The sequence below is a fragment of the Etheostoma cragini genome, chromosome 14 (assembly GCF_013103735.1).
Source record: "Etheostoma cragini isolate CJK2018 chromosome 14, CSU_Ecrag_1.0, whole genome shotgun sequence".
NCBI lineage: Eukaryota > Metazoa > Chordata > Actinopteri > Perciformes > Percidae > Etheostoma > Etheostoma cragini.
Window position 1 is genome coordinate 21,590,077 of NC_048420.1, and position 12,901 is coordinate 21,602,977.

At 42.5% G+C, this 12,901-nt stretch overlaps 1 protein-coding gene across 7 annotated transcripts; it reads left to right on the top strand.

The window, feature by feature from the left end:
• The first annotated feature begins 187 nt into the window (after positions 1-187).
• On the top strand, positions 188-12,901 carry znf384a (zinc finger protein 384 a). Of its 7 annotated transcripts, none has more exons than XM_034892862.1 (12): positions 190-348; positions 1,481-1,534; positions 2,350-2,417; positions 3,360-3,672; positions 4,662-4,784; positions 5,890-6,044; positions 6,173-6,249; positions 7,103-7,327; positions 8,784-8,951; positions 9,578-9,656; positions 10,010-10,168; positions 10,352-10,762. In XM_034892862.1, exons 2-12 carry the CDS (start codon positions 1,486-1,488, stop codon positions 10,760-10,762), a joined length of 1,827 nt encoding a protein of 608 aa, XP_034748753.1. In that variant the 5' UTR covers positions 190-348; positions 1,481-1,485. The 7 variants fall into 7 exon arrangements, with proteins under 7 accessions (XP_034748754.1, XP_034748753.1, XP_034748755.1 ...); XM_034892864.1 differs by having other exon boundaries at positions 203-348; positions 1,481-1,572; positions 10,352-12,901; XM_034892863.1 differs by lacking the exon at positions 1,481-1,534 and having other exon boundaries at positions 188-348; positions 10,352-12,901.

Below are 12,901 nucleotides of genomic sequence, written 5' to 3' on the forward strand. Positions count from 1 at the left end.
TAAATGTTCTAAGGTTAAAGATAACAGAGAATTATTGTATTTTATCACAATTTCCACTTGCGTCTTGAATACATTTTAGAATTCACCATTGGTAAGCTACGTTTTTTTTACTGGAAAGCAATGGAAGTTATCAAAATGGCTTTTATTTTTGAAAGATGTGACCGGAAACGCAACTGTTTTCCTCTGACTAACTTGACTCTGCTGAGGAGCGCGAGAGGGAAAAAAAAGGAAAAACCGAAGAAAAAAAAGGCACATCTGAGGGGTTTGAGGGGAGGATTTCGACAAAGTTTCCCAACTGTCCCGACCCGAGGAGGCTCCGGGGGGGTTGACCGGGAATCGATTTCACCGGTAATTAACACAGGAGTTATTATTCCGTTGTTAATGAACTGTTTTGTTCAGTCTGTCTGAGAGCGCCGTCGTCCCAACCGCCGGAAGTCTGCATGAAGCTGCGTCTCCTACAGTGGCGGCGGCGTCGACGTTTTTTTTTTCTGTCTTCGTTTTTTTTTTATTCGAGACTTTTTTTTTCTCTTTTTTTATTTTCTCACAGCGAGATGAGCAGGGAGTGAGGAATGGAGGCGTAGGCAGCGAGGCTGTTTGTATTTACTTAGCGGCCAGCTAGTTAAGCATATCACTATACAGGCCTCCTTGCATCTATAGCAAGCCAGCGAACAAAAGGAGAAAATTAATGGAGGCAAGTTAGCTAGCTCCACCAGTCTTGTTGCGTTAACCAGCTAACGCTAGCCATGTTTGTTTACAACCCAGATGTCTCATTAAGCTCTTGACAGCTGGTTAGGTGCAGTGTGACACCTCTGTGCTGAGTGCTTTGCAAGGGGCTTCCTGTTTTAAAGGATTTATGACAAACTCGTTTTAACAAGAATTACTCTATCACAGCCCGCAGCTAGCAGTACCCCAGTTTTGGAGCCAGCTAGTGTCCTTCGTCAAACGTGGCTCTCAGAGCACTAAAACATTGACTTTGTATTAGCTGCACTAACAATGGCTCTACATTGTCAGATAGCTGCAGCCTGTGGAAAATTTAATTAGTTTGCCATAGAAGCTTGCCCAGTCACGTGTTTGTAGGTAGTGGAGGGGGAGAGGAGGCTCACGAAAACAACGTTAAACATGCCTTGAGTTATGCACTGAATGTTTTGCATGAAATGTATCGTTGCCTCATCTGTTTCAGAGATAAACGTTATTATATAAGTGTATTTTGTTGTTACGTGGAAGTTAATTTTTCATGGGCATATACTCCCCTGGATAATCTAACAGTTATTAGTAATATTAAATATCAGTTCAGCTGTACTAACAATACCATGCTTGCTTTTCTTTGTATGTGAGCAATGTGGCTGTGCATGGCATTTACAATCTTCACGTGCATACAGAAAACCAAAACTCAAAACCCAGCAAAGTATGTGGAAATAAACTGCAAATGCATGCCAACATAGAACAATGAAACTATGAAACTTCCTTCTTTGTGCTACAGAAAACATGTTGCCTATGTGTCAGTGGGAGATGATCGGGAAACAGAAGATCAGAGGTTTGATAATGAAAAGATAAACAGTAGTCTTTTAAACAGTGAGTGTTGTCTTCAACAAACCATATGCATTCTCGGAAATAATTATTTTCAACACCTACTGTGCTATCATCTACTTTGGAAGGACACGCCTCCGTGTTAATTGTCCAGGCGATCAATAGTTACAACATTTTGACACCAAATTGGGTTGCACTCCAAAACTAGACTCAACACTGATAAAGTAACCACTCAAAGATTGTGTAATTTGTTCATCGCAATGCAAACTGTGTAGGAGACTCGTGAGGAAGTGCATGGGCTGTGTTACGAAACATTATCAAAAGCTTCGAAGACAGATTATCTTCATTTTTCCACTTTTGTCTCTTCTATCCTCCTGTAGATTTTTTATTTTTATTTTTAATATTCATTCCCCTCTGGGATTGGCCATCTTTGCCTGATTCCTTTCACATCCTCTTCTCTGTAAATCTGGTCAAATGATTTTAGAAACAACAACCTAACAGCATAAAGCTAAAAGCATTTCCTTTCAAACAAGCCATTTGTGTGCCAGCCATCTTTAACTTCTGGACTGGAATCCCTTAAAACAATGGTTGCCTGCCTAGCCAAGTGACTGATACGCAGTCAACACTGAGCCAGAAACCTGCTCAGTGTCTCAGCAAACAGAGGAGACGATCATGGAAGGAAACAAACTAAGATGATTGAAATGCAGCCACGCATGGTCTCGTTTCACATGAAAGTAAAAAAAATTAAATAATAAAAAAGCATAAGAAGGAGGAAGAGGAGCAGGACAGGTGTTTTCTAAGTGTGTTGCTTTTTAATTACAGAAATAATGGACGATTCCCATTTCAACTCATCATACTTTTGGTCTCCCGTCCCCACTGTACAAGGACAGGTAGAGGCAACCTTATTGTTGGAATTGTCTTGAAATACACATGGTATAGTGGTATGTGCAGTCAAAAGATACCCGGGAGTGATTTTCATATTGACTGTTTATGGAATTAATTCAAACATTACATAACACCAGACAATCGTTTGACCCTGAACATGTAATAACACAACCGATCAATGCTCGCTCAGTCAGAGAAGTTGGCTTAATCTCACATAAGTCATTTGAACATGAGTTCTTGACATGGGGAGGGTTCAATTGATCATATGATCACTCCTGTCCCTCTCATCTCTTCAACCCCTCTTTGTTCCTTTTTATTCGGTTCCTTTTTGCATTTCACATTGCCTTCGTTCTCTCTTCTCTCCCATTTCCTTCTCATAACTTCATCTGCTTTTTCTAACAACGTCTTCCCCTGTTATCCCCCTGCTTTGTCTTCTTCCCCTTTCCTATCCTTACTTTCTTTATCACACATGTTCTGTGTTACCTTTATTGCCTCACCCATCTCCCTTGCTGCCTACATCACCTCCATCTGCTCCTGTTTTGTTTTTCCTTATGTCAACCTAATTCAACCTCAATTCCTGTTCTCCACCTCCACCCTTGTATCTACCTACCTTACCATCCTTTCCTCTTTATTCTCTTTCTTCTTCTTATTTCCCTTCTCATCTTCTTCCAATCTGCCTTGCCTACTACCTACTTCATGCACACGGCTCATCTTGTTTACGGTAATACCACTTCTTCTTTTCATCTCCTTTCTTTCTTTCTTTACACCTCACTTGTCTTCGTTATATCTCATGGCCTCTTGCCCCGTTCATTTCTACCTTCCTCTTATCCTCCATCTCCCAATGTTTTACCCCCACCCCTCTCGCACTCTTTTTCTCTTTATTACTTCACCCTTCCTCCTTTCATTCCTTTTACCACCCGCCCGCCCCTGTACTCATCCCTATCTAGATCGAGAACACCATGTTCCTGAACAAGGCAAAGGAGCAGCTGGGTCCAGAGAAGACCAGTGTGCCCTCTTACTCTCACTCCTCTGCGTCTACCACCTCCTCCCCCCACTACCCCACGGCTGTGCTCGCCATTCCCGGTTCAGTGGACGCAGGGTCCGGGTTGCGGTTGGTCCCCAAACAGGAAGGAGGTGGGAGCACAGCAGGACTAGGTGGGGCTGGCGGCATGAGTGCGCTCGGGGGACACCTGCACCAGTCGCACACGACCCAGAACATCACCGTTGTGCCTGTTCCCTCGACAGGTATCATGACTGCAGGTGAGTAGGCTGCCTTTTTTCCAGCCCAATCATGGCAGCCTCCACTCCATTTTACATTTCTGTGTCATCACATCATTTTTGTTTGTTGGAATCACTATAAGATGGATGCATGTGAGTCAGGAGTAACACCATAAATATTGAACTGCAGTTGCTACAGATCTTGATCTAAACAGTTTTCCTTCTATTTAAGGCGCTGACGCACCAACCCGATTATCGGCCGTCGGACAGTCTGGTGACTCGAGTCTGTTCGGTGTGTTCTGTGCCTTCATTTGGGCCGATTTGACATGTTGAATCGGCCAGTGGACAGTCGGACTCAATGACCAATTACCGGAAAGGATAAGCGTGAGAAACGGCTCTCAAAATCTGACGAAAAACTGACCTTTGTCGATCTGAAATGAAGACAAATTCAGCAACTGCATGGCCTATTTCTTGCTTAAAATGTTTTCCGACACGGGTTTCGGTGAATTATTTTCGTACAATACGAGATCGTATTCCGAACGAGCCGGTATTATGGTCAGGGAGGAACCAGACCCACTTGACTCGTTCATCCAATCAGCTGCAGAATGTACGCTCAAGTCGGCATCGCTTCGGTGTGTTCCGAGGCACTTTTTCGACCAACTCGGGGAGACTGATCGGTCCGACTGCCTTTTCTGCCGTCGGGTTGGTGTGTCAGAGCCTAAATAAAAAATCTCTTCATATTTAATATCAGTTTAAGCCGTATCTAAGAGCAGTCTGAGGTATAGGTGGTTAACAAATATTGATCTGAATCGTTTGTTCACAATTAAGCATCATGACAAGTCGGTCAGTGCTGTGGTTTCGACCATTACACCTAAGTATAAGGTTTAAGTATTTATGTGGCTTTAAATATTGGTACTGAAGGTGATTTGGACAGTGCACCTGTTGCTAGCTGCTTTTAGTAGGAATGGTATCCTAATCTAAAATGTTTGTTTTGCCCAACAGTCAGATCACAGTTTCTCTTTTCCTCTTAGCCGGGTTAGTGATCACCACCCCTCAAGGCACACTGGTCCCCACTGCCTCCACGCAGTCATTTGTAGCTGGACACCCCACTGCCACCACCATGATAGTATCTGCAGTGCACCCCTCACATACAGGTAAAACACAGGCCCAGTTCAACATCACAACAGTCATTTCAACTTGTTAAGTCAAACAGCAGTTAGTTAAAAACATAATAATAATTATAATAACAATAATAATAACAATAAATGGAATTTATGCAGTGCTTTTCACAGAGTCAAAGTTGCTTTACAGGGCAGGTGGAAGACATAAGAGAACAAAACAAGACAAGATTCAGGCACAGATGAAAGGGGAGGGGCGAGTGCTACAGATAGGCAGAGGTGAAAAGATTGGTCTTGAGGGACTCAGAGGTGCGGATCTCTAGGGGGAGGAAGTTCCAGATCCTGGGAGCTGCCCTGGAGAAGGCTATGTCCCCAAAACTGCAGAGGTTGGACTTGTGGGTGCAGAGGAAACCGGCTGAGGTGGATCTGAGGGACCATGAGGGTCGGTAGGGGGAGAGGAGGTCAGTGAGGTATGACGGTGCCAGAAGGTGGAGAGCTTTGTAGGTGAGGACCAGGATTTTGTAACATGGCATAAGTATTGTCAAAGTTAATGTTTGAGACGCCTCTTTGTTTGAGGAATTTTTTACTTTTTCAGCAATGCCTTGCTTCCCAATTCTCACAGTAAATATCCCAGCTAAAACCTGCCACTGCCCCCAACACATCGTTGGCCATCAGGCCGCTCTAGTGGATTAGGTGGGACTAAGCACATCACTCATGGGAACCAGGACACAAACTTATAGAAGAGAATTGGTAGAATTATTATTAGTTTGATGTAACAAAAACCAGTTTTTCTTCAGTATTTTGAATTCACAACACATTTCCACCTTTTGAGACGAAGGACAGACACACAAATCTCATTTCATTTGAATTCTTGTTTTCCACCCACCATTTATTTATTTAGGACTTTTTCTCTGTTGTGACATTTACACAAACTGCAAGCATGCACACACTTGTGTATGTCCATACTCTTTGATTTGGATTGCTCCTGACAAAGGCAGCATCCCCTTCATAACAGCTCATGTCTGTGATGTGTGGGACTGATTTTTTTTTTATGCATTGGAATGGACGCTGTTTTCACACTGCTCTCAACAACTCTCCCCTCCTTTCCCTCCCTATCTTTTTACTTTTCTCTTGTTTCCAGACAAGAAGCAGGACATGGCTATCCCTCCTGCAGTTGTCATGCCCACTCCGTCAAAGCGAGGCAGGAAGAGCAAACAGATGTTGGGCAGAGTGGGTGGGGTCCTCCCTCCAGGAAGTGATGCATTAATATTGGCACACCTCGCTGCTGGTGGGCAGGTGAGGGTCTAATGTATTCTTTGCTTATAGTCTTTTGTCTTTAGCTGGCTACACAACATGGATTGCCATAGTCGGCTTCATTTCAACGCTTTAATCATAACTAACATGTTGTTTTGATGTTGTGTTAGCACCACACTGCTGACCCATATGACCTGTCAAATGATGAGGATGAGCATACCAACAAAGATGGACCCAAATCCTACAGGTAGTGGAAACATATTCAGAGAAAAGCATAGTTGTTTTGGGCATCATAGATTTTTATTGAACATTTAGACATTCGGTCTGTCGAAACAGACAATGACTCCATGGTCAGTGTCATTTCAAAGCTTCCCATTTATTTCTATTGGGAGCAGCCGTGCAATAAATTCTGGTAACGTTGTGGGGACTTTGGAGAAGCTGGGTTTGGAGTCTGCGGCTCATCATTTGCATAAAGTTGAATCCATACAACTTTATGCTAATGAGAAGAGGCTGGCTCAGCTCTGTGCTTCTAAAAAGCTGACAGAAATCTTTTATACTGACCTTTGTCAATCTGAATTAAGACAGATTCATCTACTGCAGAGCTTTGTTTCCTTTTAAGGTTTCTTTTAGCAGTGGGGGCAGGTCAGTCCAAACAACGAAACCCCCTATAATGAGCTGACAGAACTGATAAGTGACGTTGTCCATTTAGTACGGCACCTCCGTGGTGACGTTTTTGGTGGAGCTGTTTGTTTAATAGTTGACTCGGAAAAAATAATTTAAACAATAAACTACATCAACACAACAGTATGTGGAGTTAAACTGGACGGGCCCAATAACCTCTCAATAGTTCTACTTGTTGTATTCCGAACGAGCCGCAATTATGGTCGGTTTTGTAATCAGGAAGCGTCCAACCCCACATGACGCGTTTGTCCAATCAGCTGCAGCCATCGCGGTAGTAGGAGGGGTTTTCTTTGCCTGTCAGTGGTCATTTAAGAGAAACTGGTAGCAAGCCCACTAGTTTGCCTGGCTGGGAAGTACTATAAGCCTACAATAAATCCAAATGAAGGTTCTCTTCTTTCTCTTACTCCTCACTTGCCAAGGTGTCGGATGTGTGCAGTGACGTTCTTCAGCAAGTCAGACATGCAGATCCACGCCAAGTCCCACACAGAGGCCAAGCCCCACAAGTGCCCCCACTGCTCCAAATCATTTGCCAACTCCAGCTACCTGGCCCAGCACATCCGCATTCACAGCGGGGCCAAGCCCTACACCTGCACCTACTGCCAGAAAACATTCAGGCAGCTCAGTCACCTACAGCAGCACACACGGTACTGGTCTGAGTGGTGTGTGGGTGTTGGTGTGTTTGTGCGCCTGCTTGTGCTTGTGGCTTCTGTTGTTAAAGCATGTGTGTTGGCCTGTGTATGGTGACTGATGAAGGGAGGAAGGGGTGCGGAGTTGGGGATGTGTCAGAGTCTTTTGGTAGAGGTGAATTAAATCACGGTTTTAATCTTGTTATTTTCAGTGTATTTATCAATGAAGATTGGTTCCTTTCTGGTAACTGGTTGATGATCAGGATAGGACGGCAGCGTAATCATTAAATTTAACAGTTGCTTTGATCACTTACAAGCCTTCGCAAAATACAAAATAGCCCAGGTTGATGCATGCAACAGTGTTTGGTAGAGGAGGTCAACTTACAGTTCCAGTTACCAGCGTTTAGCAGGTGGTGGCGTTAACTTTCTCGTACTATCACCAGTTTGGCTTATCATATTTATCCTATTTGTTCTGGATCCACCTCTGCTTTCACACAACTCCTTCAAAGATCCATTTTTTTGTGTGAGGCACCTTCTGGAGGCCTTTTACCTTTTTTAACAACTTCTAATGTTAAACCAACTCAAACAACTTTGAGGAGGTAATGGCACTTACGAATGGCGTTTACAAATGACAAACTTGATTATTAAATAGTGAAAATGTTGTTATCTGGAGAGGCAGTCTGTTATTCTAATTATACAAGTGTGAGTACAAATTGTGTACTAACTGTGTATGATAATCTCCTTTTTTAAGACAATACAAGCTCCTCTTTTCTTTTGCCATTCTTACTGCCCTGAGTCAGCCCACATGTTTTATACACCCTCATGATCATATTTCTAAAACCGATGAAGCTGTTAAACCACTATTTAGAATGGTTTTACTTGTGTTACACGTAACTATGTGTGACGATGTAAGTGATAAAAAATCCTGTCATGCCGTCAAGACTCTGAAAAATGTTTTAATTTTATGTTTCACCTTGTCATTCACCTCCCTTATGTTTTCATTTCCCATATTGCCATGCACTGGGGCTTCTTGGGGTTTCAGGCCCTTCATTTTAAAGAGGAAGATGCGCTCCACTGGCCTACCACTCATCTTGAATTTACATTTCAATTTGGCTGCAGCAAAGCCTTACATTCATAGACACACTCACACTGCACGTAAAGCAGGGCACAGCACTGGAGAGAGAGACTGCGAGAGAGAGAGCGAAAGAGAGCGAGAAAGAGAAAAGCATGACTGTGCCTGCTGTATGTTTTTGTTCTGTGTTTTCACAACTCAGACACAGCACAAAGAGCACACTTTCAAACCTAGTGAATTATGATCAAAGGATCCCAGATCCTGTTAACTTTTAACGCATGATTTGGTCTTCATTTTATTGTGAAGTTTGGTCATGCTGTAGCTTAAAAATCTCTCGCTGTTTCTCTCTCTGTTTCTCTCTCTCCACCTCCTCACCCCTCCAATCCCGGTTGCCCGTGTTAGAAACCACACGGAGGCCAAGCCCCACAAGTGCCCCCACTGCTCCAAGTCGTTTGCCAACTCCAGCTACCTGTCCCAGCACATCCGCATCCACACCGGGGCCAAGCCCTACGCCTGCTCCTACTGCCAGAAAACATTCAGGCAGCTCAGTCACCTACAGCAGCACACACGGTACTGGTCCGGGCTGGGCTGGGTGGTTCTGAAGGGCCGGTTGTGTTTATATGTGTGCATGTATGGGGGCAGGTGTGAGAGAGATTTGTCTCATTGTGGTTGTTTACATCTTTTTGCACTTTAGTGTGTGTGTGTGTGTGTGTGTGTGTGTGTGTGTGTGTGTTTGTTCTCTCAAATTTGGGAGGCATGCGGTGTAGTCGAGAGGTTTTTCACAGTATCTTCTTTTAATAATCTGAGTTGCCAAATAAAGACATTAGAGTGGCTCCATATCTAAAATAGGTTACCCATGAAACCACGGATTCGAACCCTGGACCTCTGACGAGGCATACATTTACGTGCAACTAGCCACTAAACTGTAATCTTAATGCAATTAAAATACCCTTAATATATTTACTTTTTTTTTGAATGATGGTAAGTGATAGATGTCTAAGAAGGAATAAGCACACTGCATTTGACATTAACACAACGCTGCTGTATGTACAATATGTGCTATATGTTGCTTTGGATAAGAGAAGATGTTAATGCACCTCACTGACCTTTCCTTTTCTTTCTTCAAGTGCAGCAATACACTATAATGTACAGTATATTGTAATAAACTACTAGTGTGTCTAACTGTGATTTTTCAGGATTCATACCGGTGACCGGCCGTATAAGTGTAACCATCCTGGCTGTGAAAAAGCTTTCACTCAGTTGTCCAACCTCCAGGTAATAACATTCACAGGTTTGATTCTTGACACTGCCCTGATGGCATAGTAAGACTTTGATTTGCAAAAACGGGAGAGTAAACTTTATATTCATGTACCATGAAAGTGGTTTTAACTCCTTTTAGTTGTGTCCAGTGAAGTCAAGATCAAGTTATGTTGTGTTATGTTCTTATTGGCCCATTCAGTTATTTTTTTCACTGTTTGAAGAATAAAAAGTTGTTAAAAAATATTAAATCAAATGGCTCTTAAAGATATTGTTGTGGTACTGTCAACATCAGATTTTGAAGCACTGTATGTTTGGATAAGATTATTTATTGATAGATTGGCTCACGTCAGTAATTCTTCTCCCCACAGTCTCACCGTCGGCAGCACAACAAAGACAAGCCGTACAAATGCCATAACTGTAACCGTGGTTACACAGATGCTGCCAGCCTGGAGGTGCACCTGTCCACACACACCGTCAAACATGCCAAGCTGTTCTCCTGTGGCCTCTGTAACCGTTCCTATACCTCAGTAAGCTCGCAGACTTGTCAATCACACATCAGACCTAATAGTCACACTGTGCTGTGCTGACTCTGGTCTTACTATGAAAAAAGGACAGAGTTAACAGAATGTACAGGATTAGAGAATGAATGCAGTTCTGTTTGTAGTCGTTCTGTTGTCATGTCTTTTACTTCTTTCTCTCCCCAACTCTAGGAGACGTATCTAATGAAACACATGAGGAAGCACAACCCCGACCCGCTAACAGTGGCAGCAACGGTAGCTGCTCAGCAGGCCCAGGGCCTTACGCCAGGCGGAGGCCGGGGCCGAGGCCGCGGCCGAGGGAGAGGTGCTGGTGGAGGAGGTGTGGGCAGAGCGGGCCAGCTCCAAAGCCAGACCAACCCTAACAACAACACCCAGAACCCTAACCCTGGGCCCCCAGGCAGCTACCAGCAGGCTACGGAAGCTGTGGTTCAATGCCCGTTTGACCTGCACCAGTACAAGACAGTGTCGGCCAGCGAGATCCAGTACAAACCAGTCACTGTGGCGGACCTGCCAGTGGCCCACAAAGACCTCTGCCTCACCGTCTCCACATCAGCCATACAGGTGGAGCACATGAACTCATAGGCTGCGTCTTCCCACTCTGTTCATGGAATTACTAATTGCATCAGCAGTGTAAAAAGATCCATATAAACAAGTAGTTTCATTATATTCAGTATTATAGTCTTCTTCAGCGGGGGGAAATGGCTCGTAGGGTGGAAACCTTTACCAATGTGATGTTCAAATTTACAAGTAGAGTTCAGATTGCACCCTATGCCAGGTCTTTTCCTTCATTGTAAGAAGCTCTACTGCTGAGTACAACATTAAATTACTTTTTAGAACACAAATATTTTACAATGTGCTTCTTGATTCCTGAGCCCACTTGTGCCAAGGATCTCCTAGTAGAAGTGCTGGTCTAGGACAATGAGACAAGTGGTTTATTGAACTTCAGACTGGAGCTACATTCCTCCAGTTTGTGAAGACTTAACCAAAACATAATCTGGATCACTTATGGCTTTTTTTAAATCAATATGAATGAGATAGAGATTAAATCCAGACCGGAATTTCTCAAAAGCATGTTCACCTTTATTTCAACTATAGGTCTATGGATCAGTTATTAACTACACACTGATCCAAAACCAGCAGTCCTCCTTGGAGTATTTTGATAAAAGAGGCTCACTGGTGACCCTTCTCTGTTTTTATTCCATTGCTTGCAGTAGGCACCATTGGAGGATGAAGATATAAAATATCTGTAAAATTAAAAATGACACTACTCTTTGGACAGTTATGGTCCAGAGAATAGTGACATTTTTTAACACAGTCAGATCACATTAATCTGAACATACTCCATTATTTAGTTCAAGCCAAAACAAGGGAGAGACACAAGACAAGAAATCAATGAGGGAATACTGTAGGGAAAGCCTAAGTAAATAAGTTTAAATATGGCTTTTGAATAACATCTCTGAGAACAGAGAAGAGGGACAGGAGAAAGAAAGTTAGGTATATTATTGGATCAGGCTAAAACCTGGGGCTGAATCATAACGTGGTCACTTTACAAATCAAGATGTCCTTATTTACGCTCACCACCCCTCAGACAGCGAGGAGTTTAGGAACCAACTTTGTTGGAGCCCAAAGAATGGATCAAGAGAGACAAACCTGTTCAAGAATGCACTAAATACGAGTCTGCAGCAGAGTGAGAAGAAATAATAACAGAGAAAAGAGGGTTTGTAGGGTGGCCGGGGTCATAAAGAAAGCACTTGATGAAGCTTGTACTTCATGTCTATGTTTGTCATTGTACTTTTTTTTAATATATGTATGTATTTTTCTACCAACCGAAACGTGTGAAAACTCAGAGAGAAAGCAAAGTGATGCATGAATGTGAAGAGAACAGAGAGAAAAGTCCTAACAGAGTTTTTTTTTGTCCTATTTTGTTTTGTTACTGTTGAAAGAAAGAGGCTGATATTCTCCAATAGTAGTAAAGACAGCCCATTTCGTTGGGGAATTAATGATTGCGTGATAAAAAATGGCTGATAGGTACTGTTATCAATCTTTTTTTAAAGAACTTTTCATACATATTATTACTACTTTCATTATACCTACTGCAAATGTTATCCACATTATCAATCTGAGGCATTATTGTATTGCAGTATGATGTACATAACATAGATAGAAAAAACTTTTTCATCTGTAAAAGGGAAGTAAGTCCTGTGTAAAGTGTATATGAAAACTAAAAGAACTCAAATTAACAAGTACCAAATCACTGTCTGTGTCCCAGGTCACCTTTAGTGCTGAATGGACCATAACCTCAATGCTCAACAAAGCATGCAAAAGAACAAAGAAATTCAACATTGATCACCCATGATAATTCCTTCATTCATATTTTAACAAATGATTTAAAAGTATATCTTAATGATTAAATAACATAACATGAAACTCGGTGACCTGGGACACTGCTGCCATGTCTTTGTGCATAAGCTATCTCTACCCAATCAAAATGGTCAAACAGTCTTACAAATGGATGCTTGTCTTCATGTATACTCTGTGTATTTCATTGTCTTTTTATGTAAAATAACAGATTCTCAATATTCTTGTTAATGTTATTACTGATATGCCTAATTACAATGCAGTTATTAACTGCACTCTCATGCTACACTCTTTCAGACTGTATGCACAGTTACACCTCTACATCTTCCCTTGAGGAGAATAAAGTTGGAAAACAGTTTATGA

Bases quoted from the DNA above. Each gene is read 5' to 3' on its own strand.
- znf384a (XM_034892861.1), top strand. From the start codon at position 1,455: ATGAAACTTCCTTCTTTGTGCTACAGAAAACATGTTGCCTATGTGTCA. The intron at 4,785-5,889 runs GTAAAACACAGG...TCTTGTTTCCAG, and splicing joins AGTGCACCCCTCACATACAG to ACAAGAAGCAGGACATGGCT. The intron at 9,657-10,009 runs GTAATAACATTC...TTCTCCCCACAG, and splicing joins CTCAGTTGTCCAACCTCCAG to TCTCACCGTCGGCAGCACAA.